The sequence below is a fragment of the Camelina sativa genome, chromosome 4 (genome assembly GCF_030686135.1).
Source record: "Camelina sativa cultivar CO46 ecotype springtype chromosome 4, ASM3068613v1".
In the NCBI taxonomy this organism is placed as follows: domain Eukaryota; kingdom Viridiplantae; phylum Streptophyta; class Magnoliopsida; order Brassicales; family Brassicaceae; genus Camelina; species Camelina sativa.
The window spans coordinates 29,052,056-29,075,777 of record NC_141883.1 but is presented as its reverse complement, the minus strand read 5'-3'; the positions used below and the strand labels follow the sequence as shown (position 1 = coordinate 29,075,777).

At 35.8% G+C, this 23,722-nt stretch overlaps 6 protein-coding genes across 14 annotated transcripts; 2 read left to right on the top strand and 4 right to left on the bottom strand.

Moving 5' to 3' along the window:
- The first annotated feature begins 534 nt into the window (after positions 1 to 534).
- On the top strand, positions 535 to 3,982 carry LOC104782455 (coronatine-insensitive protein 1). Its single transcript, XM_010507391.3, has 3 exons — positions 535 to 1,626; positions 2,192 to 2,672; positions 2,941 to 3,982. Exons 1-3 carry the CDS (start codon positions 1,130 to 1,132, stop codon positions 3,751 to 3,753), a joined length of 1,791 nt encoding a protein of 596 aa, XP_010505693.1. The 5' UTR covers positions 535 to 1,129; the 3' UTR covers positions 3,754 to 3,982.
- Positions 3,983 to 4,880: 898 nt separating this feature from the next.
- LOC104782453 (isoamylase 1, chloroplastic) lies at positions 4,881 to 10,695 on the bottom strand. Of its 5 annotated transcripts, none has more exons than XR_015597606.1 (18): positions 10,170 to 10,682; positions 9,893 to 10,075; positions 9,710 to 9,802; positions 9,462 to 9,614; positions 9,292 to 9,383; positions 8,824 to 8,965; positions 8,641 to 8,748; positions 8,173 to 8,258; positions 7,974 to 8,045; positions 7,769 to 7,895; positions 7,319 to 7,405; positions 7,101 to 7,193; positions 6,808 to 6,963; positions 6,241 to 6,324; positions 5,918 to 5,998; positions 5,742 to 5,837; positions 5,523 to 5,640; positions 4,881 to 5,438 (listed from the first exon to the last, which is right to left on the bottom strand). XR_015597606.1 is itself a non-coding variant. In XM_010507390.3 (18 exons), the coding sequence occupies exons 1-18, from the start codon at positions 10,500 to 10,502 to the stop codon at positions 5,175 to 5,177; spliced, it is 2,355 nt and encodes a 784-aa protein (XP_010505692.2). In that variant the 5' UTR covers positions 10,503 to 10,695; the 3' UTR covers positions 4,881 to 5,174. The 5 variants fall into 5 exon arrangements, 1 of the variants encoding a protein (XP_010505692.2); XR_015597609.1 differs by having other exon boundaries at positions 7,101 to 7,214; positions 10,170 to 10,658; XR_015597608.1 differs by having other exon boundaries at positions 5,742 to 5,824; positions 7,101 to 7,214; positions 10,170 to 10,658.
- A 1,691-nt stretch (positions 10,696 to 12,386) lies between these two features.
- Positions 12,387 to 14,272, top strand: LOC104782451 (uncharacterized protein At2g39920). Of its 2 annotated transcripts, none has more exons than XM_010507386.3 (5): positions 12,387 to 12,864; positions 13,028 to 13,070; positions 13,175 to 13,595; positions 13,678 to 13,881; positions 13,976 to 14,272. In XM_010507386.3, the coding sequence occupies exons 2-5, from the start codon at positions 13,028 to 13,030 to the stop codon at positions 14,139 to 14,141; spliced, it is 834 nt and encodes a 277-aa protein (XP_010505688.1). In that variant the 5' UTR covers positions 12,387 to 12,864; the 3' UTR covers positions 14,142 to 14,272. The 2 variants fall into 2 exon arrangements, with proteins under 2 accessions (XP_010505688.1, XP_010505687.1); XM_010507385.3 differs by having other exon boundaries at positions 12,483 to 12,864; positions 12,998 to 13,070.
- LOC104782452 (uncharacterized protein At2g39910) lies at positions 14,233 to 16,574 on the bottom strand. 2 transcript variants are annotated; one of them, XM_010507387.3, is made up of 8 exons: positions 16,453 to 16,574; positions 15,887 to 16,370; positions 15,705 to 15,791; positions 15,409 to 15,599; positions 15,000 to 15,195; positions 14,834 to 14,898; positions 14,633 to 14,734; positions 14,233 to 14,547 (listed from the first exon to the last, which is right to left on the bottom strand). In XM_010507387.3, exons 1-8 carry the CDS (start codon positions 16,491 to 16,493, stop codon positions 14,451 to 14,453), a joined length of 1,263 nt encoding a protein of 420 aa, XP_010505689.1. In that variant the 5' UTR covers positions 16,494 to 16,574; the 3' UTR covers positions 14,233 to 14,450. The 2 variants fall into 2 exon arrangements, with proteins under 2 accessions (XP_010505689.1, XP_010505690.1); XM_010507388.3 differs by having other exon boundaries at positions 15,887 to 16,340; positions 16,453 to 16,558.
- A 140-nt stretch (positions 16,575 to 16,714) lies between these two features.
- On the bottom strand, positions 16,715 to 18,894 carry LOC104782450 (LIM domain-containing protein WLIM2a). 2 transcript variants are annotated; one of them, XM_010507383.3, is made up of 6 exons: positions 18,481 to 18,894; positions 17,987 to 18,169; positions 17,556 to 17,655; positions 17,422 to 17,459; positions 17,244 to 17,333; positions 16,715 to 17,092 (listed from the first exon to the last, which is right to left on the bottom strand). In XM_010507383.3, exons 2-6 carry the CDS (start codon positions 18,119 to 18,121, stop codon positions 16,850 to 16,852), a joined length of 606 nt encoding a protein of 201 aa, XP_010505685.2. In that variant the 5' UTR covers positions 18,122 to 18,169; positions 18,481 to 18,894; the 3' UTR covers positions 16,715 to 16,849. The 2 variants fall into 2 exon arrangements, with proteins under 2 accessions (XP_010505685.2, XP_010505686.2); XM_010507384.3 differs by having other exon boundaries at positions 18,467 to 18,659.
- A 585-nt stretch (positions 18,895 to 19,479) lies between these two features.
- On the bottom strand, positions 19,480 to 22,537 carry LOC104782448 (proline transporter 1). Of its 2 annotated transcripts, XM_087511751.1 has the most exons (8): positions 22,197 to 22,537; positions 21,919 to 22,087; positions 21,069 to 21,293; positions 20,885 to 20,979; positions 20,600 to 20,789; positions 20,382 to 20,506; positions 20,087 to 20,302; positions 19,480 to 20,015 (listed from the first exon to the last, which is right to left on the bottom strand). In XM_087511751.1, the coding sequence occupies exons 2-8, from the start codon at positions 22,016 to 22,018 to the stop codon at positions 19,638 to 19,640; spliced, it is 1,329 nt and encodes a 442-aa protein (XP_087367877.1). In that variant the 5' UTR covers positions 22,019 to 22,087; positions 22,197 to 22,537; the 3' UTR covers positions 19,480 to 19,637. The 2 variants fall into 2 exon arrangements, with proteins under 2 accessions (XP_087367877.1, XP_010505684.1); XM_010507382.3 differs by having other exon boundaries at positions 21,919 to 22,522.
- Positions 22,538 to 23,722: the final 1,185 nt, after the last annotated feature.

Below are 23,722 nucleotides of genomic sequence, written 5' to 3'. Positions count from 1 at the left end.
GACAAGAAAAAAAATTGATGGAGAAAGGTGTAGACTACAATTATTAAAGAATTGTTAATCGAGATCATAGCATGATAAATGAAAATATTCATTATTGTTGATTCTGTTTACATTATTGAAGTTTTAATATAGTATTTTTTTTTTTATAACGACTGCGATAACCACTAAAACTAAAAGTGTTCACAATTTGGTCTTTGTTGTTGGGATGATTCATTCCAACGAAGTGAAAAAAGTCATGTAAAATAGTCTTTAGCTAAGTTTCGAAAGTCCCATTTTTGAACGATTTCATTCCACATTTGATGTTGAACTCCTACCAAAATAAAACGTATAAAAAAATTCATATATCATCAACACTTTAATTTTGTTTATTAAGAGGTTCGTTATAGTTAATTCATATGGTCCATGTGAATTAATTCATGTAGTCAACTACTTTTTTTCTCTCATTAAAAGCGGAAGAAAAAATTATCCTACAAAAGAAAAGAGAATTTTATTTATTTTTTGATAATTTAATAAATTTGGCTTAAAATTGAGGTTATCATTTATAGAGTTAAACAAATGAATCATCCATAGAATAAAAAAAAAAAAAAAAAAAACCAGATTGGTTAATATTGTCGTGTAGCTAAAGATCTGTCCACCTGCACAAAAAATTAAAAAAAAAAACAATTTAGAGTAAAGAAGAAGAAGAAGAAGAGGGAGAAAGAAAGAAAAGATCACATCTCCACCGTCAACTTCAACTGTGTCTCATCTCTCTCTCTCATATCATCATCGTCCCACTTGATTGAATTGATTCCCCCAACTCCAATATTTATAATAATATTAACCAATCAATTTTTTTTTTTTTCCTTTTTTTTTGGATTCGCTTCCACTTTCATCTTCTTCCTTCCTTCCTCCTCCCAATCCGCCTCTTCTTCCTACGCGTGTCTCCTTCTCACTCTCTATCTCTTTTGCTTCTCTTCCGATTCACCGTCCTAACTCTTCGGATCTCTCTCTCTCTCTCTCTCTCTCTCTCTCTCTCTTGACTTGTGTGTGCGCTTATGTGTTTCCGTGGATCTACCACTGAGGTTTCAATTCGAAACCATCATCTCTTTCTTCTCCTCGAATAACAAATCGAATCTTTTCGATCCGAAGAATGGAGGATCCTGATATCAAGAAGTGTAAATTGAGCTGCGTAGTAGTAGCGACGGTTGATGACGTCATCGAGCAAGTGATGACGTACATAACCGATCCCAAGGATCGAGATTCGGCGTCTCTGGTTTGCCGGAGGTGGTTCAAGATTGATTCCGAGACGAGGGAGCATGTGACCATGGCGCTCTGCTACACCGCCACTCCCGATCGTCTCAGCCGTAGGTTCCCGAACCTTAGGTCTCTCAAGCTTAAAGGCAAGCCCAGAGCTGCTATGTTCAATCTGATTCCGGAGAACTGGGGAGGTTACGTTACTCCTTGGGTTACTGAGATATCCAACTCGCTTAGGCAGCTCAAGTCAGTGCACTTCCGCCGGATGATTGTTAGTGACTTAGATCTGGATCGTTTAGCTAGAGCCAGATCAGATGATCTTGAGGCTTTGAAGCTCGACAAGTGCTCTGGTTTCACTACTGACGGCCTTTTGAGCATCGTTACTCACTGCAGGTAACACTTGTTCTTCTTAGTATCAAGATTTGAGTTTGAATCGATGCTCTTTTGAGATTTTAGCACATCCTTACGCAACTCTCTTTTATCTTCTTGACTACACTTGTTGTTTCCTTCTGTGACTAGAACTGTAGAACAAGTTTGCACTTGGCTCTTTTATTTTGTAACTTTTTAAAAGCCAGTTGTATAATGAATCATATCTTGAAGTTTGTGTTTGTGATGATCTGATCTTCTTTTACCTTAATTGGGCAAGCTTTGGTGTGCACTTTTTCTCCTTGATGATATTGTTGAACCTTACTTTAACCACACACTTTTACACTAAGAGTTATATAAGCAGAAATATCCATTTCAGACATTTACAGTTTCTAGGAGTTGTTGTTTATTACTGTTATGCTTTATTAAAGCAGAAATTGCAATGATCTTCAGTTATTTCTCAATTGGAGAAGTATAAACCTTGTTGCTGGTTTTATCTGCAAGTTATGTGTATTCAATTTTAGCTGAAAATCCAAATATCTTGAGTTTTTTTTTACTTACTCAACATGTTAATGTCTGCTGTTTTCTCCAGGAAAATAAAGACGTTGTTAATGGAAGAGAGTTCTTTTATTGAAAAGGATGGTAAGTGGCTTCATGAGCTTGCTCAGAACAACACTTCTCTGGAGGTCTTAAACTTCTACATGACGGAGTTTGCCAAAATCAGCCCTAAAGACTTGGAAACCATAGCTAGAAATTGCCGCTCTCTGGTTTCTGTGAAGGTCGGTGACTTTGAGATTTTGGAGCTAGTTGGTTTCTTCAAGGCTGCAGCTAATCTTGAAGAATTTTGTGGTGGCTCTTTGAATGAGGATATTGGAATGCCTGAGAAGTACATGAATCTGACTTTCCCTCGAAAACTATGTCGTCTGGGCCTCTCTTACATGGGACCTAATGAAATGCCAATACTGTTTCCATTCGCAGCCCAAATCCGGAAATTGGATTTGCTTTACGCATTGCTAGAAACTGAGGATCATTGTACGCTAATCCAAAAGTGTCCAAATTTGGAAGTTCTCGAGGTAAATATTTAATATTCTGTCATTTCTTGTTAACTTAAGATTTGGGGCAGGGTTTTTTAGTGGTAGATGATGCTCCTATTGATTACTTATTTGTTCCCGAAAGATTTCTAAGCGAGTAATTCACCAATTTTCTTATCAACTCCACACTATTCATCTGTCATGAATCTAGCATTAAGAGTATAAGATGTGGTCGATTGGAGATAATATGAATGCAATGTCAGTTCTCTTTACATAAAAATATTCAACTGAAATTCTTGTTGTATTTCAGACAAGGAATGTAATCGGAGATAGGGGTCTAGAGGTTCTTGCACAGCACTGTAAGCACTTGAAGCGGCTGAGGATTGAACGGGGGGCAGATGAACAAGGAATGGAGGACGAAGAAGGGTTAGTCTCACAAAGAGGACTTATTGCTTTGGCTCAGGGCTGCCAGGAGCTAGAGTACATGGCGGTGTATGTCTCAGATATAACTAATGAATCTCTTGAAAGCATAGGCACATATCTGAAAAACCTCTGTGACTTCCGCCTTGTCTTACTCGACCGGGAAGAAAGGATTACAGATTTACCACTGGACAACGGAGTCCGTTCCCTCTTGATTGGATGCAAGAAACTCAGACGGTTTGCATTCTATCTGAGACAAGGTGGTTTAACCGACGTGGGATTGAGTTATATCGGACAGTACAGTCCAAATGTGAGATGGATGCTGCTGGGTTACGTAGGTGAATCAGATGAGGGTCTAATGGAATTCTCAAGAGGTTGTCCAAATCTACAGAAGCTAGAGATGAGAGGTTGTTGCTTCAGCGAGCGAGCAATTGCTGCAGCGGTTAAGAAATTACCATCATTGAGATACCTTTGGGTACAAGGTTACAGAGCATCGGTGACGGGACAAGATCTAATGCAGATGGCTAGACCGTACTGGAATATCGAGCTGATTCCATCGAGAAGAGTCCCAGAAGTGAATCAGCTGGGAGAGATAAGAGAGATGGAGCATCCGGCTCATATATTGGCTTACTACTCTCTGGCTGGTCAGAGAACAGATTGTCCAACAACTGTTAGAGTCCTGAGAGCCCCAAATATGATATGACCCAAAAAAACAGGTTCGTATATAAAGATTTGGTTATCTCTTTTAGTCTCGAGTTTTGAGTTTTCCACGAACTGTGTACTTTTGGTTCTTGATTTTTTCTTGTTGTATCGTCGTCAATGGTTTTGGGAGATTACGTAGTCTTTGTTTGTATGGCCATCACAATTTTTATTTTTCCACAGGGGTCTGTGTACTCTTTCCTTTTTCAATAAAATCCCGACGATTTTTGAGAGGTTTCTGTTTGATCGTCGATTACATATTTGATTTGGATGGCATTTTGTAACAACTCTATTTGTTGTTGTGACATAACAATTTTTTAAAAAAACATTAGTCAAAAAGCAAAAATAAATAATATATCATTTTTATAACTTTATAGATGAAAGCTTTGATTTCTTGTTCTTACACGAATTCAATGAACGACGGATGTAACAGACTATAAAGGAATCGGAAAAAACGTGAAAAATACGCCGTCTAATTTTTTTTTGGCCGTTTAATTCCTCTAGTTGTTAAATTTCCCAAAAAATATTTTGTTTAATTTTCGTTGTCTTTAAAAACCTTCATTTTATTAATAACGGTAGATCCATACTTACGACATAACAAATGTTAACTCTAATGACGGAAATGTTAACCAGGGTTAAACTATAACCCCACGTGGTTAATTAGAGGAAACTAAAGACATTGTTGTTCTCTTCTTCTTCCCCCAAATCGATTTCGAGTTTTAGAACCCTAGAATCCTAAAAGCGATCTTTCTTCTCAAACTTCAAATCCCGAATTCCTTTGATTGCGATGATAGTTGCTATCTGAGTAATTGCGGTTCTGGTTGATTGTTTGGTGTGTTCGACTGATAGATGAGGTATGAAACCATTGTTAATTTCAGTTGTAATGTTTAGGGTTCTAGGGTTCTAAAACTCAAAATCGATTTGGGGGAAGAAGAAGAAGACAATAATGTTTTTAGTTCCCTCTAATTAACCATGTGGGGTTATAGTTTAACATTGGTTAACATTTCCATTATTAGAGTTAACATTTGTTATGTGGTAAGTATGGATCTACAGTTATTAATAAAATGAAGGTTTTTAAAGATAACGAAAATTAAACAAAATATTTTTTGAAAAATTTAACAACTAGAGGAATTAAACGGTAAAAAAAAATTAGATAGCGTATTTTTCACGTTTTTTCCAAAAGGAATCTATCTGTAGACAATGAGTGGGAATCTATCTATAGCCACACTTGTTTCTCAAGCCGACCAAAGGTACCCCATTCAGATTCTTCTTAACCACAAAAGAACCTTTACAATAATACATTTTATAGTTAATGAAATAATTGTCGTATATGCATCTCATTCACATTTGAGAAGATTCCCCAATACTACTTTGTGGTTTCCTTTCTTTAATGAACATTTTGGAGAAATCACGCAAAGTCAGTCTCTACTGTCCGTCAACTGGTGAAAGAAGGAGAATGATGGAAGAGTAACTGAGCATTGGGTACATATTTGCATCCAAGAAGTGCCTATACTGCTTCATGGCCGCTTCTCTCTCTGGGAGATCCGGTGTTATGCAGTCGTAAGGGCTCGGTTTGCTCGTGTCTACAAATGGCTCCCATCGGTATCCAGGCCGGTTAGGCAGAGAAACAAGTGTGGCTAAATGACTCGTGTTGAAGGCCACATAGATTTCTCTCTTCACAGAATCGACCTGCACACAAACAATCAAATGGGAGCTCTTGCTTTATATTACTACCTAAGTGACAAAGCGAGATAGGGTATGAGAAAATCGTACCAGTGAAAATGCAACAAATCGACTTATTTCAGACCAGTCTGGCACCTCAGGAGCAACACCATGCCACTGCAGACGCTTTGCTGTTGGAAAATCGTTCAGGCCAAGTGATTCACATTCACTACAAGGGTGAAAAGAAAGAAACATGTCAATTATTGGATTTGAAATCATATGAAAGCGATCATCTAAGCAATAACATACTCATAGAAGAAGCTTACGTACTCACGAAACTTGATAAGAAGACGGCAGAATCTGAAGAAGTCAGAGTCTGCTTCTTCCTTTTTATCCCACCGAAAATAGTTCAACTGCATCAGAATTCTATTAACATTATTGGAAAGTTAAGACTGAGAAAAAAGAAACTTAGAATCATCCTAAAAAACAAAGCTTTAAGGGTTTACATAGTTGTCATGGCAATAGGTGTTGTTGTTTCCCCCTTTCGTATGGCCATATTCATCTCCCATGTAGATCATCGGGACACCCTGATGATAAATAGTTCAGCATGCCAATGAAATAGGATTATGCTCAGATGTGTATTAACGTTCATAATCCTTAACATGTTAATCAGTGCATAGTACGTAATTGCTAGTGGGTTAGATCTCTTGTGGTTAATTATTTTGAACTCATGACCTACTCCAGTACTATAGTTCAATGTGCATAACATTAGTCAAAAGAGCTTTAAGCAGGAATTAGAATAAAAGAACAGAGAAACGGCTAGCTTTACTTGGGAAACCATGAGGGAAACAAAGAAATTTCGCATCTGTCGTTTCCTTAATCTCTTCACCGAGGTACTTGCAAAGTCTCCCTCCTGCAGCCCAATACCAATTAATAGAAATTTGAAAGTAAAAATGTTAAGCCATTCATTTCAGCTTTTAAACATTCTACAAAAGGTCATATGATATAAGTAACAGAGACTGAATTTGCATAGCTGATGAAAGAGAAAACAACGATAATCCATTCAAAAGTTCTGAAGTTTTGATGTTTGATTTCGAACTTCCAGTTTGATACTTAGCGGTCAATTTTATAACCAGATCCCGAAAGCTAAGGTCATCTGCTTTTCTGTAGAAGTTCCAAAAACCTTTCTACAACTATCATGAAATTGTGTTTTTATGCAGTTGCGAAACTACTAATAACGATCCACTCTATACTTCTTAAGGAAGCTGAGGCTATTTAGGTAGGAATTATTTCTAGTAATAATTTTAATGATTATTTTAGCCATCATATTAAAATACTTTTGTGAAAAAGAGCAAAAGACAAATTCCACACAATAGCACAGAGCTAATATCTTTACCTCTCCACAGTTCCAGCTGTAATTGTGATTTTCTCCATCATTATTCTCTTCTCCATTTGCCAAGTTATCCTTATTGTTGTAAGTTACTAAATCTCCCAACGTGAAGCCATCATGCGCGCATACAAAATTGATGCTGTTCCAAGGTTTCCTACCTCCCTGATGCACATACACAATCAAATATTAATAAGATATCAAACAAAAATATGAAGCTTCACAGACAAAACAACCAAGAAGAACACCATAAAGATTAGATATGTATGGAGACACCCCATTATGATAGAAGTTAACTTTACCTGGTACAAATTTGGACTTCCACAGAGACATTCAGCAAAAGCACCGGAAAAGCCATCGGTACCTTTTATGAATTGTCTCACAACATCCCGGAACTGAAACGAACAAGAATGTCACTGTCCCATATTAAATTTACAACAATGTTTGATATTGTCAAATTATAACCTATTGCACACACGAAATGGAAACTGTCACGAGAACTGAACATTCATTTACTGACCTTTCCATTCCACTCAGACCAGATACCCCAGTGTGGAAACATGCCAACTTGGTATAGCCCACCCGCATCCCATGCTTCAGCTATAAGCTGTTTGCAAAGAAGCAACATAATAAATAAATATCCCGTCGTCAACTATCTAACATTGGTGAATCTATTTACATCAAGAAAATGATTACTTTATAACAATCATCTACATAACTGGCGATTATGACACAAATTGGAAAATCACATGGAAAACTCACACATGAAGCTCAATACTGAAGTACAACAAGAAGAAACAAAACAGGTTTTATGCTAAATAATCTGGTGCAGATCACTAATTACATGGGGAATTATTAACGTTTGGTAATGGATTGAGAAAATTTAGTAGTGAAGAATTCAACATCTCTCCACTCTACAATGTAAACTCATGCTATCTATAGAGAATTATCAAGGGAGCTAGTTGATCACCTTAACACCACGGAGTATTGGATCATTACTTATCATGTCAATTACGGGAGGGCAGCAAACAGGGGTACCAGTTGTCAGCAAGTCACCTTCTACATCAGCCCCATAAACATTGGTTGCATCCCAAAGACTAACAAGAATAGAACAATAAATATTCCAGAAACAGATGGACCAAGCACTCATTTCACGTACTCTAGAACATTTTCACCTGCTGCTCCTTGACATAATTGAACCAAGATCAAAGCGGAAGCCGTCGACATGCATTTCTGTTACCCAATATCTGTTTAAAGGGAGAGATATCCACCGATTTAGGAGGAGTTAACCGAAATCAATAAACTAATTGCCTAAAGAGACTTAGTTTGACAAAACGCCAAGCAATACGTGTACTCTATATTTCTGGGAACTACCTCAGGCAATCTACTATGAATTGACGCACCACAGGGTGATTGCAGTTGAATGTATTGCCACAGCCTGAATAATTATAGAACTCTCCCTGTTAAATCACAAAATATGCATAAACTTTAGATTCATTAATAAACAATCATATCAGAATCATCAGTATGAGACTACAAACTAGGAAACCAAAATCATTATGAGTGTTGACTTAGATATATAACCACGGGGTGGAGTATAGACTACTTTTCTAGTCTAGCGGAGTTATGTAAAGATCATGCAGAAAACCTAAAAGGAACTTCCCACATGTTTCTGATGCATAATATGTAAAGATCATGCAGCAAAGTGACTTAGTTTATATTTTATCTGAGAAAAGAAAAAGAATCCTAGATTTTAGCTTCCTACCCCACAGATCTTTTGATTGTCTCTTATTCTCTAAGCAGTGAAACAAGAGAAACACATGACTGCTTGATGAGCATTACCTTCGGAGCAAGCATATAATAGACACTGTTATCAACTCCTCTAAATGAGAAAATGGGTCCTTTCTCATTGCCTTCAGCTGTGTGGTTCAAAACGACATCCATAATTACCTGCTTAAAATCTATCAAGAATTGCATCCATAAACCTAGCAACAAATATTTAGCTTCTTGGAAACTAGTTGTCACCTCAATTCCTCGTTTATGTGCCTCTTTAACAAGAATTTTGAACTCATTTATGGCTCTTCCAGCAAAGTTGCGCGAGCTTGGCGATGAATATCTAATCATGGGCGAGAAGAATCCCATAGTAGAGTAACCCCAAAAATTTACCCTGAACAAGCAAGACAACCTGATTAGACATGCTATATGTATTATTTCACTGAATTACCGTGTCAGAGTTAAAGATGGTATGGTTGAGAGCTTGCTCAATCTATCTATTCCAGATATGTGATATTATCTTTTAGTTATTTCACCCCTATTAATTGGAAGTTTCCTGAGACAACAACAATCCTAGTTGATGAATTCTTGAGATTACTTAATACATGCTATCACCCACATATGTTAACTTTGAGTGTTTCTAGTATTTGCTCATCTTAAACAGAGCAAAATCCAGGCGGAGGTAGTGTCGTTAAACAAAGGCATGGTCAAATAGCATACCTATGGTCTCCCAATATCGTATTGTAGCTGTAATACTCTAGCTCATTAAACTCGTGACATGGCATTAATTCTATGCAATTTATTCCAAGCTCCTGTCAATATGTAAACAGTTAAAAGTTGACAATATGCAATTTAACCCAAGCTCCAGAAATGTGTTTGAGGATCAGTACCTTCAAATGGTCAAGCTTCTCTGCAACACCCTGGTATGTGCCAGGAAATTCAATTTTGCTAGATTCATGCCTTGTGAAACCTCGCACATGCATTTCATATATAACAAGATCCTTTTGTGGTAGCTTCAGATGCATATCCCCTTCCCAATCAAACTGAAGAGCAGCAAAGTCAACAGAATCATTTATCAAAGAGTATCTTACATAATCCAAAAGCAGTTCTTAGAAAAGCATAGTAAAAATCATGGTACCTCTTCATCAAGAGTGGGCACCATACACGCCATTTGAGGCCAACAATTTTCATCAGGTCCCAAAACTCCAAACTCATCTCTGCTTATAATTGCCTACCAAACCAAAGTGAAAATGTTATTAGCCAAGCCAAGGAGATTATTATCAAAAGGTCCGATTTAGAAACTTCAATTTTTCAGTTTTACCTTAGCGTAAGGATCCAATAAAATGTTGGAAGAGTCATAATAGTGACCATCTTCAGGAGAGAACTTGCCATCAAATCTGTAACCATACAACATATCTTTGAAATTCCCTTTCAAGAACACATGCCAGACATGTCCAGTTCTATTCCTTGATGGATCGAGCTGTATCTCCTCCGTCACTTTGTTCTGCAACGTGAGATCAAAAAACCCAAATTTCAAAAAAAGGGTTTTTACAAAAATGTCAGTCAAACCCAAAAGGCACTCGCTTTGAATGAGAAACCTGACGGAGATCGGAGAGAGAAATCAAGCAGATGGTGGCGGAAACGGAGTTTGCAGAGTAAACAGAGAAATTAACGCCGCCGTCGGCTCTGACGGTGGCGCCGAATGGTGAAGGAAGTCCATCTGAAACGAAAAATCTCTCTGATTTAAGAGGCTTCTCCACTACGGCGACGTTTTCTGCTTCGCTGCTTCTTCTGTCCTTTGCGGAAATCGAAATTGGCCGGAAGATGCGCTTGAAATTGGGAGTGGGGATTTTAGGTAAAGTGTAGCTAGAGAAGAGAGTGTTGAGCTTTGTGCGGTGGAGGAAACTGGAGCTGCATTTGATCGCATCCATGGAAGCTCTTCTTTAGAGCTCTCAAAGGAGAGTGATGAAAGAGAGACGACGAAGTGTTTGACACTCATAGACTGATGATCCTTTTGTTATATTATTATTTTATGTTTTTTAAAAAAGGACACTAACTCACTAACTTGTTACAAATGGGCTAAGAAATGGGCTTATAGATGGGCCTCCTCCATGCATATATATACTAACAGATGTAATTAGGATGTTGTGTTCAAACTTTATCCATATCCCATTGGTAGTCGCAATTATAACAAAACAAATTTTATGGTCACACGTTTCCTCCTAATGGTAAGATATTTGAAGCTACGATTATCCAAGTTCCTTGAATCCAAATATTGGGACCATTATATATCTACGATAATATTAGTATACATGGGGAAATATGTAAAATTAATTACAAATATAAATCTTTAAGAATCTTGAATTTGAATAGTGACCCATACATGCCGGGACCCCTTTCTCAGATTCTTCTATACCTGCAAACAAAAAATCAAAGTGAATAATAATTAATTGGTAACGTAACATTTTGAAACTGTTGTCGTATACGTCACCGAATACGTACAAATTGATACTTGAAATACATATCTTCAAATAATTACAAAAGACAGAACTAAATAAAATGACCAAAATTGTTCTTCCAATATCCCTTGTACTTACAAGATTAACCAAAACTCCAAAGCTATTGGTTTGTGGTTTGTACGGAGGACACAACACACAACTATAACCAAAGTTTTGTGTTACCGTTTGGAAATCTTTATAGTCTAACAGGAAAATTCTCTTTTAAGTTGTTTTCTAAGTTATTATTACGATAAGCTGGCATCAACACCATGACATGACGAATGTATGTATATAAAAACTATATTGTTGTATTTTTTTATTAATATATAACTATGGTTTTTGAAAATTGGAATATGGATTGGACCTAAAGCATAGAAATAAAACATTTATTACATTTCCTTTTCCATGTCTCGTCGAGATTTTTGGCAAAATATAAAAGAAGTCAAATTAAACTGTACAAAAAAAAAAGAAACGACGAGCTTTTCGGTTTAAGGAGTGGCCATATATATTACATCCGACGACGCGGGGACCCGTTTACAATTTGGTTTCTTCATGTTCAAAACATTTTTTTTTTTAAACTAAAGATAATTATTTATTTGTTAACACATGCGGTTGAAAATTGTTGTCGTATATGCATAAGAGTATACGTTATTAGGTAGAGTATACGTACAACAACAATTTCCAACCCTATGTTAGCATATAAGTATTAGCAAATCATGTTACTCTTTACGCATCAAATTATTGTTGAAGAATTTTCATAAAAGATACTAAGTATATATATATATATATATATATATATATATATATATATATATTCGTACTAGTTGCTGAAAATCTAATAATTCGCATCAATAATGTTTGACACTGGGGTCATCTCGTTTATCCTTTTTTCCTAACGAAAAGTCTGATTTCAAAAACGAACAGCTCTCATTATGATGAACATTCTGAATAGTAAAACGTAAAAAATACTGGATCATGTTTTGAAAACGTAAAAAATGATATACAGTATCCTCCCATTATCGTAAAAAGTTAAAGTAGATCCGGAATCATTGGACCAGTTTCTATTATTAAAACAAAGGTTCGTATATATGTTGTTCACTTATTGGATACACCTAAAAGCATATAAAATATTTAGGGTGTGAATGGTTGCAGCGGTCAGGGCGGATAAATTTGTCTGCGGACTGGACCGCTTTTTATTTACCATTCATCAAACACAGTCCCCAGTGGTGCGATCTAAATAAAGCAGAAACAAGACCGCTGCGGACCAACTGCGGACCGCTTTTACATACAAATAGACTTGGTCTGCAGTAGTCTGCTGTCCGCCCTATTTTTGGGGCGGACTAAACCGCTGACGGATTTGGCCGCCCTGACCGCAGTCACCATTCGTACCTTTAATATTTGGTATAATCGAGTAAAGGAAATGATCTGTCATCAGCTAATTCAGTTATTCCATTTCTAATATAAGCCTATTAGTATTTAATATGTTGTAGCCGCGATGGGTACATTTTCCAATATTTGAAGATAAGTTTGGTCTGATTCCTTCTTCTTTTTTGGTGTCTCCGCCAAATTTGGAAAAAGAATACAAGAAGAGAAGGATGTTTTGTTTATTTGATCGAGTAAAGAAGATAAGCTGAACTGATCAGAGCATTATCAAGTTGGGATCATGACAAAGTCACGTGTATGTTCTCTGTTTTCTTGTGACCATGCCACAGATTTTTTTTCTTTCTTCTTTTCCAGATCTTGATCGCATAAAGATTCGTTTTGGCTTTTGAAGCTTCTACGACTACAAACAAAGGTACAAACTAAACTTTCTCTTGAAAAAAATCTACAATATTTTTGATAAAAACAAACGAAACACAAACTTTTTTCCATTTTATCTTCTAAAACTATCAATGATGGGTTTATGATGATGATCATCATCATCATAGTGTTGAAAAATGTCGGCTTATGGTCATCAGATGGAGAGGGAATTCTCAGGTCTATCCAGCCGAGGTGGTTCCGGTATGTATATATATCTATTTATAATCTTCCAAGTTCTAACATCTGAGTTTGGTCTGATTCTTGACTTATTGCAATGATTCTTGTGTATCTTTTTTTTTTTGCAGAGTTGGGGAGTCGATATACGATAGAATCTGGATGTTACATGACATCTTTAGCAGCTTCAATCTTCATAGCTTCTCTTGTAACATTTGGAGTTTTGATGATAACACTTGTTATAGCTTTAGCAACAATGTTACAGAGCTGTGGAAACCGAGATATCAGAATGATCGAGGCTCAAAGACTTGAAGAAAGTTTCAGTTACTGCAAAATCTTGTCTTTACACTCTCAGCTCAATAGCTTGCAACAAGAAGATAATATCGAATTACCATTGTTATGCAATGATGTTGCTTTACGCAGAATCAAACAAGGAATTTACTTGAGAGAGTTGAACTTCACTATCCAGATGGCTCTCACTTATTTCCAAACCATCAAACCTATGAACGATAGCCGTGATCTTGTTGTGTTCGCTATCGATGATACCAATCTGTAAATATTTTGGTTTTTTTTCGTTTGCATTCTGCAAGCTTTTCAGATTGTTAACTTCTTTGTTTTTCTTCTCTTTTTGTAGATTAGAACAAGATGGTTATTATATGAAGTATATCGAAGAAGCAAAGCATCAGAGAAGCAAACTAACACTGGAACTATATTCTAAGCTAATAGCACAAGGCTATACAATGGTTCTGTTATCAAGAAAACCCGAAAGAGAGCGGAACGCCACAGTCGAACAGTTAAAATCTAGAGGATACAGCAATTGGTCACATTTGATCATGAGGTTTGCAATAAACTTCAACTTCTAATTTCATTCATATCAAAGTAGCAATATATAAACAGAGAGTGTTAAAGAAGTTTATATTCTCTTATTGCAGGGAAGGTAAAAGACAAAAGGAAGAGTTAGAAAGAGGTCACCGTGTGATTGGAGTAATTGGTAATCATATGGATGTGCTAAGAGGACAGTGGAATTGGCAAAGCAAGCGTCTGTTTAAACTTCCTAGCCTTACCTATGATGATGTTCTAGCTTACAGTGAAAGATGAGATCATGCAGTTTTATGTGTATAGATTTTCAAGAGTGTTATGTAATTTTTTTGTTATATGGTTTCAAAGATGATGTAGAGACGTATTGTAATTTTTCAATGTCTCATGTATACTTCTAGCTTCTTCTACAATTTCGCTTCAAAGAACCAAATTCATACAATAAAGTCAAACATAAATTAGCCAGTAATTACAGTGCATCACTCGGCCTAGACAAAACTAATTATCAGAGAATTAGAAGAAAAAAGCATGGCTGTATTTTGTCATGAACCGTAGTCCGTAGGCTTATAAGTCAAACAGAGGCTCTTGATATCAACTAGAACTAGCCCATATATATTCACTAACAGTGCTCAGATTTGGATCCTCTTGGTACTGACTCCAAGCTGACTCAAATTGTAAGCTTTTGCACCTGTGAGATAGGGAGCTTAAATAAATCAGAGAACATATATGTGAACAATCTTTGGTAGTGCATTTGATAAGCGATAGAAACATACTGGCGGAGTAGCATCAAGATACGGAGGATAAGAGGTCTAATATCATCGCGATCCTTACGTGTTGATGACTCTTTGTACAAGGAAACTAGCTCCTCCACCAATCTGAAGATCCAAAATCAATAGATGATTGATGTTAGAGCGTGGATAAGAGAGAAAGATTTTGTCTAAAAGCACTCAAAATAGTGATTTAGAGGCTTAAACCTTGGGATGAAAGGTGAGTTTCTGATCCACGTCAATCTCACAACCGTCTCCAGTCTCTCAAGAACCTATACAGTATTTGCAGGTAAAGAAATTTTCATGTTTATCTTAAAGAATGTGAGGACGAGAAGGGTAATCTAACATATCTACAAGATGAATAAGTCCATACCAACAGAACGGTTTCAGCGTCGTCTGAATGCATCCACTGAAAGAAAAGAGGGAAGATACGTCGAAAATGAGCAAGTAAGAAAAGCCCTAGAGCGTTCAAGAGTGGCTCAATGAATCTTAGCCAAGCGATACGTCGCTCCTTATTTCTTGGTTGGCGTTCCAAATGGCCAAGCATCTCATTCATAATCTTCTCGTACCTGAGAAAGAAAATTTTCAAAATTAGCAAAAGAAAAGTTGCGAACGATGGAGCAGTCGAACCAATCTATTGAGAATGACAAAAGCCATAAAGTGTATGAAGAGGGTATAGTCAGGATCAGATGAATGATCTTTAAAGCAACTTCTTTTTTTCTGATTACGTCTTCATCTTCTGAACAAATGCAATTAACTAGATAGAGAACAATTTATTTTACCACGGGCTACGGGGATTATTTGGGTGGAGTTTAGTCACAAGAAGCACAGATAACTCTACCACATGTATCCAAATCTCATCATCAGAAGCTATATTCTGGCAACACGCATCAAGAACCACATCTCCATACAAACCGAGGTCACCTGAAGTCACATTTTTAGCGAGATGAACTAAGCTTATTATACCTTGCCCCTGTCATCAAACAATGAGTGAGATCATCAAAACTTAGAGGATTTTGCATCATGTTACAACTAACCAGACACAACCCATCAATCTATACATCTCAAAAATACTTACTTTGACTTCAGGAGACCAATGATCAAGTGCTGTCAAAGCACAAGGAACCACCAAGTTGCAAAATTTCACCAAATCCGGTTTCTCAACCTAACACAAAAGACATCAACACCACCAAAATTATAAAGTTGGATTTTTTTCACAACATGAACAGAACAATTTTTCAATTTTTAATAAATTCAGACCTGAGTCACAAACCACCTGAGCTGGTGAGCTGCAATGATCGCATAACCAACAGGTGTTCTCGCCATTGCAGCTACAACATCCTCTGTATCACTGCTCTTACCAAGTGAACTCTTTTCGATTCCATCTTTCAGCTCCGGCAAAACAATCGGCAACAATTCAATCTTCCCACTATCAACTACCAATTCCTCAGCATTACTAGGAAAATCACTGAAACAATCTCTCGAAATCTCGCGAAATGTAGACTCCCCAATGACAGAGAGGGTTTCTGGAATCCATGAAAGTAGTTCGTGAGTGGAGGAACGTGAAGAAGAGAGAAGTGCACAAGCAAGCGCGAGATTCTTGATCGATTCTTCTTCATTGACTTGGTGAGGAGACGAAGTGTTTGGTAACAAGGAAAAGAGTATATCTTTGGTTGATACTTTGCTGCTCTCTTGCGGTGTGTACTCTGTGCGTCTGAGAATCTCTGTTAGTTGTTCAGATAATCTGAATCCTCAAAAACAAATCAAAATTAGGGTTCTTCAAGAAAGCTGTAAACGGGTGGATAGAGAGATAAAGTCACACTCACCGGAGAAGACGACGGCCATGGAGGTCAGAGGTTGTGTTCATTTTTTCGAAAGTTCACAATTGCAAAGTTCGTATCTTTAGCTTTTAGGTTTCAGTTTCATACACAATTCAATCTGAGATTACTCTGTTTTACTGGAATTTTTAAAAAATTAATGAAGAACCGAACCGAACCGAACATACTAAAGATATGTCCGGTCTAATATTCCGGTTCGTGCCACCGGTTATTAAAAAAATAGATATAGAAGAAAATAGGAAATCACAAGGAAAAAAACCTCAAGAGAGACCTCAGAGAATGTTATGCTTGGTTCATGAAGAAGTGAATACAGGTAATAAGAAAACACATTACAGATACAAAAGACAAATAAACTGAATCTGTTTAACATCAAAATTTTGGGAATTCAAGAATCGGGAACGGCTGCTACAGCTGCAGCTGCAGTAGCAGCAGCAGCAGCAGTAGCACGTTTGATGGAAGCAGATTTGATAAGGTGATTGTAACTTCCTTTCTCCTTGAAAAGCTGAGCGAAATGGTGCTTGCAGTACAAAATTCCTTCGAGTGCTGCGTAGTTTGATGGAGAAATCGGACAGCCTCCATGAGAACACTTGAAGCAAGATTTATGGTAACACTGACTCTCCACAGTTACCTACAGAAAGCATAACAAGATGAATATAAGAAGATGATCCAGGTGATACTCGTATCGCAAATGATCCAACAACACGTTTTGAGATCACAGAAAGAGTATAGAGTGGAAAGCAATGGGAAAGGAATATACAAGACTAAAAATGTAAATTAACCTTTTCGATAGGATACACGGTTTTACTGCAAGTAGCGCATTTGTCTTGCGTTCCAGAGAACAATCCAGCAACTCTACTAGGTGTCCTTGTCTGAGACCAACCAAGAAGAGTATAGAGTCAAGTATCTGAAGCCATATAACTAAATAAGAAGATGGACGCGTTACTAAGAGACATGTACCAGCTCAGGGGTTGCCTTCTCAGACAATGGCTTTGCAGCTGTAAAAGAAAAGAAAAGTTTGAAGATAAAGTTAAAGTGAGACACCACAAGTAAAAAGTTGGAACAAAAGGTGAAGTTAGAAAAGAGTGACATACGAGATTGAAAGTTCTTGCTGAAACTACCAGACTCCTTGAAGAGCTGCTCAAAATGAGGCCTACAGTACACCACTCCTTCCATTGATGAATAGTTGCTCAGCTGTTCAAAAAAAAATCAACACGTTTTAACTTTGACCACTTATAAAGAAGACCAATTCAGATAAAGTATCTCTCTAGATAAAACTCTTTCATGAAACCCTCAAAACGTTCACAATGCATTTTAAGAATTGCTCATAGAGTATTGGTCATTAAAGCTTAAACTTTCACACAGATAGTAACTTAATCCAGGATCTGCTAACGTGAAACTAGGCCTGATTGAACCTCAAATTTCAGTAAAATGAGAACATCTATAAAGCTAATTAGGAATTGATCAAACACTACTTGGTTCATGGATTGATGAAGGGAAAAAAAAGAAAAAGAAAAAGGCTCACTTGAAGTCTGCTTTTGCAGTGAGAGCATTTGAAGCAAGACTTGTGATAAGAGACTCCATCAGCTGAGAGAAGCTCCACAGGGTACACTGTCTTCTCGCACGCCCTGCATTTCTGCTGAGTTCCTGTAAACGACATCGTTTCTTTGACTTCACGGTTTCTCCTCAAAAACCTCTCTTCGTCTACCTAACATTTTGCAAAAACCACACCACAAAAGAGGTTTAACAAAATATATCTCATCACACACATTTACATTCACATTCTTGACTTTTATCACATTAGCTATTTGCATCAATTCAAGAATTTCAAACAAATCGATCCTTGGATTCATACATACAAGAAAAAAAAAAAAAAAAAAAAAAAAAAAAAAAAAAAAACAGAACACAAAAATCGCATCTTTTTAAAAAAAATCTACAAGAATTACAAAAAAAAAAAAAAAAATCTGATTTTTAAACAGAATAAAATCGTAAATAACTAACAAACCTCACAATGATTACCTCTTCGTCGATCTGAGTCTGACCCAACGCAAAAGAAAAATGCGAAATCAAAAGAATCGTGAAAGAGAGAAATGCAGGTGGTGTGAGATTGGAGCTGCGTGAAGGCGAAGAAGAAGAAGAAGAAAGGTAATGATTATGTAGCACGACGACGATGAACAAAAAATAATAAACGCTTTCGTGTTTTTATTTTTATTTTGCTTCTTTTTATTATGCTATTAGAGCTTTGGTGGAGACAGTGGGGTTCCACTTTGGCCTGTCTAAATTATTTTAACTCGAAATAAAACAGCAAATCATTGAAAAAGATTAGGTTTAATCACTAAAATCCATTAACTAAAAAAACCAACAAAATTCTGTTTTTCTTATCTTCTCTATTTTACTAATTTAAGGGGATTTTTTTTTAGTAACCTGTTTTGTGTTCTTCACTAATATGATTCCGTTTCTAATAGAGAGAGAGACGATTGATTACAAATTAATAATACACATTCATTGACTAATTAATTAGATAGGTTTAATCCATTTGATTCAAAACTCTGAATTAACCTATTGATTGAATAATCTAAAGGTGAGTGATTGATTATAACCGACGGAATAAGATGGATACTAATTTGTTGTGGACTTTTACAACTATTTTCAAGAATCCAAAAAATGTCGCTTTTCTTATATTAATAGGTACAAAGAAAATAAGGTTTTTTTTGCTTGGGGGACACTATAACAACTGATTTTCAAAAAAAGTGCCACTAAACAAATCTCTGAAATATGTGGGGCTCATAGAAAACATCAGCACCACAACCACCGGTTCATTTGAAATGGCATAAAGTAAAATTTATTTTTGGGACACCATCTTTTAGAAAAAAAACCATTATGTTATGGGATTTATAATTCCAAACCACTTTATAATCATGTATTTTTCAATTGTATACTGAAAATGGAAATTGGTACAATTGACTAATAATTCTTTGATGGTACTAATAAATATAATGAAAGTGGTCATTTGTATGCTTTTTATATTTGAGAATCTTATTTATTTATAATTTTAAGGCTCTAATGGTTAAGAAAAATAGAGAGGAGAATACAACAAGCTTATATATGGTAGGAGAAATTAAACCCCGCCTAAGAATTAAACATACAAATTGACTATAAATAATATATATAATGAATTACAAATCTGCAAAAACGTGGAAATTTTTGGAATCAACGGCGATGAGCCTGACAGCTGCAATGGCTGCAGCAACAGACATCAAACTGAAGAAGACAACGTTCAGCCAATGCCATAGCTTTTGCATTGAATTGAGTTTATTGTTCTTAGCCTTATAGTACATGTGGTTGGCTAGAATGAATGTGAGTGGGAATGTGCTCACTGCACCAGTGAGGCTCATAAAGTCACCCAAGAAAGGCAAGAGCGCTGAGAGAAGCGTGCTAACCGCAATGTACCCGCCTCTCGCCATGACCCTAAACATCAAGTTCTTTATCGCTAATGGGTTTCCTTTGATCCCAAACTTTGTGTCCATGTACTCATATGTTGGACTCGCAAATATCTACAACAAGAACTGAGTAAGAAGGGACTGGCTTGCACCTAATTTGAGGTCATTCGAAGAGAAACACTTACATGCAAAGAGATAACGGATTGAAGGATAGCTGATATGTTAGCAAGGGCTTTGACCCAGAGTGGACCATTGACGCTGTTTAGTAGATAGGTCGAGGTTGAGGATCCGTAAGCCCAATAACCGATGAATGTGACTGCGTACATCGGTAAAACACCCGCTGTGAATTGAAAATATAGAGCCTTCATCATGTTCTTTACAACTGGTTGCCTCACTGTTGCCTATATCATTGTGGAACTTATCATGTGAATATAATTAAACAAACAGGTACCATGAAGCTGAAATCTTGAAAACAATCACCTGAATCTCTGGAAGCATCCCGGTGTTGAATGCAAAAACAAGATTTGCTGCTGCTCCTGTGATGGTGAATATTTTGCTGAATGATGATCCTTGTATCTCGTAGTCTCTTGATGGTGTTTTGACTCCTACAAACACACAAAACAGAGCGAAAAAAATCAGAATTGTTCAGTAGTTTAAACTTATAAGTAATGTTGAATGATCATCTCTTTAAGGTATACCGTCTCTAACCGATAGCACGATTGCCACAACGATGTAGATGAGACTGAGGATGGTTGAAACCGCAAGCCAGACCCCAAGAGCTGATAGATGAGGAATCCCAATTGCGAAAATAGCACAAATCAAACCAGCAATGGCTATAAAATGAGGTAGTTTCATGGTATGATCATCTCTGAAAAGCACATAAACAGCCTGCAAAAAAATAATACAGAACACATCCCAATATTGTACTAATTCAGCTCACGAAATCAAGAATCAAGAGAGATAAAAATGTTTACTGTTACTACCTTCAAGGCAGAACCAGCTAGTATGATGAATCCACAATTGATCATGAAAAGATTGACATATTGCAATCCCCATGTAAGATGATAAGCCTGTCTACCTGAGATTATATTCATATCAATAAAAGTAAAGAGAAGATAAGAGATACAGAAAGCAAACTAAGAGAGGTGGTTTGGTCTATTTTGCTACCGTAAATGAATCCAGCAAGGTCTCTGTAGCGAATGTGTCTTCTGCCACCAAACTCATGAAGCTTGGCAATGAGAGTATTTGCATAGAGAGAGATAGCAGTAGCAATAAGAAGACCAACTACACCACCAATCCAACCTAAAGGAACCATAATTGTTCCTGAATATCCCAACACATACGCACTGTTTATACCGGTAGTCAAAACGAACGCCACCTGAAACCATGAATCTGTACATCCCACAAAAACATACTATAAGCTTCCCAAAAATGTGAGACCTCAGATTCTAGGAAAAAAAAGGGCTCTGCAAAGCAACAAAATTTCCCAGTCTTATATGGTTCTAAAACATTTTGAGAGTCAGAGGGAGGATAACCCCATCAAGAAACATGAACTCCTTATCCAATTTATCACATTATATGAGCATTAAAGACAACATTTTTACAAAGAAAGCATATCTAGAAAGGAGAAAGCAAAACCTCCCTAATCTTTTCAAGGACAGAGAGAACCCAATAAAGAAATGTGTACTCCATATCAAATAAACCCATCCGAGGATCAATTAAGACAACATTTTGAAAGAAAGGGTCATCGTCAAAATCATCAAAGTCAACACATTTTAACTAGTCATCATCATCATCATCATCATCATCATCATTGGCAAAGTTATCTCAAAACCACCACAAAAGAAGCTACATGGGAGGAGTCTTATTTCTTTCTTCTTCCTCGTCAACCCAAAAAGTAGTTTATTAAACAAATTGAAAAATTGGGCATTAAAAAAAGATTAAAACTTTCTCCACACACAAGAACAACAATAATTGGATTCTGAAGTTAAAAAAATTGGGGATTAAGAAAACAAACCGCTGCTAATTTGGTGAGCAGTGTCAGGGATTTCGATATCAACAAGATCATCATCATCTCCGACAATGGTTTTGCGATTCTTAGCTTCGGTGGCGGTCATGGTTGCTAAGAGAAGACGTTCTCTTTCTTCTTCTTGGTCGACGACATGAAGAAATTTTGAGAAAGCCAGCTTTTATAATTTTTACAACCCAAAAAAAAAAAAAAAAGATTCGCCTTTTTTTTAGCGAATTTATCTCCTTCACTAAATAAATAACGAGAAACAAAAATAATAAAGAGACCTTATTTTGATTTGATTTGATTTGATTAGAAAAGAATGAAAAAAATAAGGAGGCAAGAGAATCCAGCTCGATTCGCAAACTGATCAGAAAGAAAGAAAAAAATCCTAATCAGTCAAAAAAGATGGATCCTTTTTTTCATAAATGTATAATTAGTGCTGCTGATTCTTTGAAACAGAAGAAGCAAAGATATTGGTGGGTCTGAGCCGTTGAGGTTTCTTGTCTGAATTTTTTTTTTGTTGTTTTGCTTTTTGCATGAGAGAAGATGATGGATCCTATAAGAATGGCGATAAATTATACTACTATATTTTTAATTGAATAATATCATTAATTAAAAAACATATATCTTCTTTATTTAATGTCTTTCCATTTTATTTGATTAAAAAAAATCTTCTGTCAACTGATATTTTTCTTATTTTATTTTGTATTTATTGCCAATTTTTGCTTATTTTTATTTTATTAACTTTTAAGTGAATTCTCGATGATCTTACCGTATATTTACTATATTTTTATATTTTTGTAGTTATACTAGGTTATTAATTCGCACGTATATATACAGCAATAATTGAAAGTATTACACAAAAGTTCTAAAATAATTTTTTTTTTTTATTTTCTTAACACAAATTTTTTTAATATATATTTTGAATATCATTTAGTTTGCTTAAAAGAGAAATAAAAAGTAAAACTTATATAAGTAAAAAATTGTTTTATAAATATGTTGGTAATAATATGTTTTAAACAAATAACAAAGAAACATTTTTAGTTTCAAAACTTTCAGATAATTATTCGAGAATTTTTGAAAAATGCATCTTTCCCCCATTTTTCTTTTCAAAACAATCTCTTCCTTAAAACCAAAATTTCAAAATTCCCTTAAAAATTCTAAGATCTAACCAAATATAGGTGTGTAAAATATTATAAATAACTTTTAAACCTTATAAATCATAGCCATTATCTTGTCATCTCTGTACCATTTATTTAAGTTTTTTGGTCTTTAAATTATTTTGTATATTTTGTGTGACTAATATTATCTATTGAAAAATTAAAATTTATGTTTATATATGTCTACTTATTGTTAATAATTTAAATTCCTTGAATTTAAAAATTAACATGGTAAATAGTTCAATTCAAATACGCAATTAGGAGAAACTCTAACACAACTTTTAGATTTTGACAACATTTATCAAAATAACTTTTTTTTTGTTTCACAGCTCTTCATAGTTTTAGATATTTTGGATAACCGGTTATTTTCACCATAGACATTTCGTCATAAATTAATTTATTGTATGAGGACTAACTTTCACGACTTTGTCATTTTGGTATGTGCAAATTTACTTTTATTGTTTTCTATCTTCACTTCATCTTAGTTAGTATAACTCTTCTAAAGATGACATTTTTTTTACAAAAAGTTGTATATCCATAAGTGATAATACTATTTTTTCTAACAACTCATGTTTCTCTCACACTGTTTTTAATATCTATACAAATTTTCTAATTCACAATTTTTTTTCTTGAGATCAGTCAATCTTTAC

Excerpts from the sequence above, each read along its gene's own strand:
- LOC104782455 (XM_010507391.3), top strand. The coding sequence starts at position 1,130 with ATGGAGGATCCTGATATCAAGAAGTGTAAATTGAGCTGCGTAGTAGTA. Across the intron at positions 1,627-2,191 it reads AGCATCGTTACTCACTGCAG|GAAAATAAAGACGTTGTTAA; the intron begins GTAACACTTGTT and ends TGTTTTCTCCAG. Across the intron at positions 2,673-2,940 it reads CAAATTTGGAAGTTCTCGAG|ACAAGGAATGTAATCGGAGA; the intron begins GTAAATATTTAA and ends GTTGTATTTCAG.
- LOC104782453 (XM_010507390.3), bottom strand. The coding sequence starts at position 10,502 with ATGGATGCGATCAAATGCAGCTCCAGTTTCCTCCACCGCACAAAGCTC. Across the intron at positions 8,046-8,172 it reads TTCATAGTAGATTGCCTGAG|ATATTGGGTAACAGAAATGC; the intron begins GTAGTTCCCAGA and ends CCCTTTAAACAG. Across the intron at positions 6,325-6,807 it reads ACAGCTGGAACTGTGGAGAG|GAGGGAGACTTTGCAAGTAC; the intron begins GTAAAGATATTA and ends ATTGGGCTGCAG.
- LOC104782451 (XM_010507385.3), top strand. The coding sequence starts at position 13,007 with ATGTCGGCTTATGGTCATCAGATGGAGAGGGAATTCTCAGGTCTATCC. Across the intron at positions 13,071-13,174 it reads ATCCAGCCGAGGTGGTTCCG|AGTTGGGGAGTCGATATACG; the intron begins GTATGTATATAT and ends TTTTTTTTGCAG. Across the intron at positions 13,596-13,677 it reads GCTATCGATGATACCAATCT|ATTAGAACAAGATGGTTATT; the intron begins GTAAATATTTTG and ends CTCTTTTTGTAG.
- LOC104782452 (XM_010507387.3), bottom strand. The coding sequence starts at position 16,493 with ATGAACACAACCTCTGACCTCCATGGCCGTCGTCTTCTCCG. Across the intron at positions 15,600-15,704 it reads ATTGGTCTCCTGAAGTCAAA|GGGCAAGGTATAATAAGCTT; the intron begins GTAAGTATTTTT and ends GTTTGATGACAG. Across the intron at positions 15,196-15,408 it reads AATAATCCCCGTAGCCCGTG|GTACGAGAAGATTATGAATG; the intron begins GTAAAATAAATT and ends TTTCTTTCTCAG.
- LOC104782450 (XM_010507383.3), bottom strand. The coding sequence starts at position 18,121 with ATGTCGTTTACAGGAACTCAGCAGAAATGCAGGGCGTGCGAGAAGACA. Across the intron at positions 17,656-17,986 it reads ACTGCAAAAGCAGACTTCAA|CTGAGCAACTATTCATCAAT; the intron begins GTGAGCCTTTTT and ends TTTTTTGAACAG. Across the intron at positions 17,334-17,421 it reads AGAAGGCAACCCCTGAGCTG|ACAAGGACACCTAGTAGAGT; the intron begins GTACATGTCTCT and ends GGTTGGTCTCAG.
- LOC104782448 (XM_087511751.1), bottom strand. The coding sequence starts at position 22,018 with ATGACCGCCACCGAAGCTAAGAATCGCAAAACCATTGTCGGAGATGAT. Across the intron at positions 21,294-21,918 it reads TGCTCACCAAATTAGCAGCG|ATTCATGGTTTCAGGTGGCG; the intron begins GTTTGTTTTCTT and ends TGGGATGTACAG. Across the intron at positions 20,790-20,884 it reads TAGCTGGTTCTGCCTTGAAG|GCTGTTTATGTGCTTTTCAG; the intron begins GTAGTAACAGTA and ends ATTTTTTTGCAG.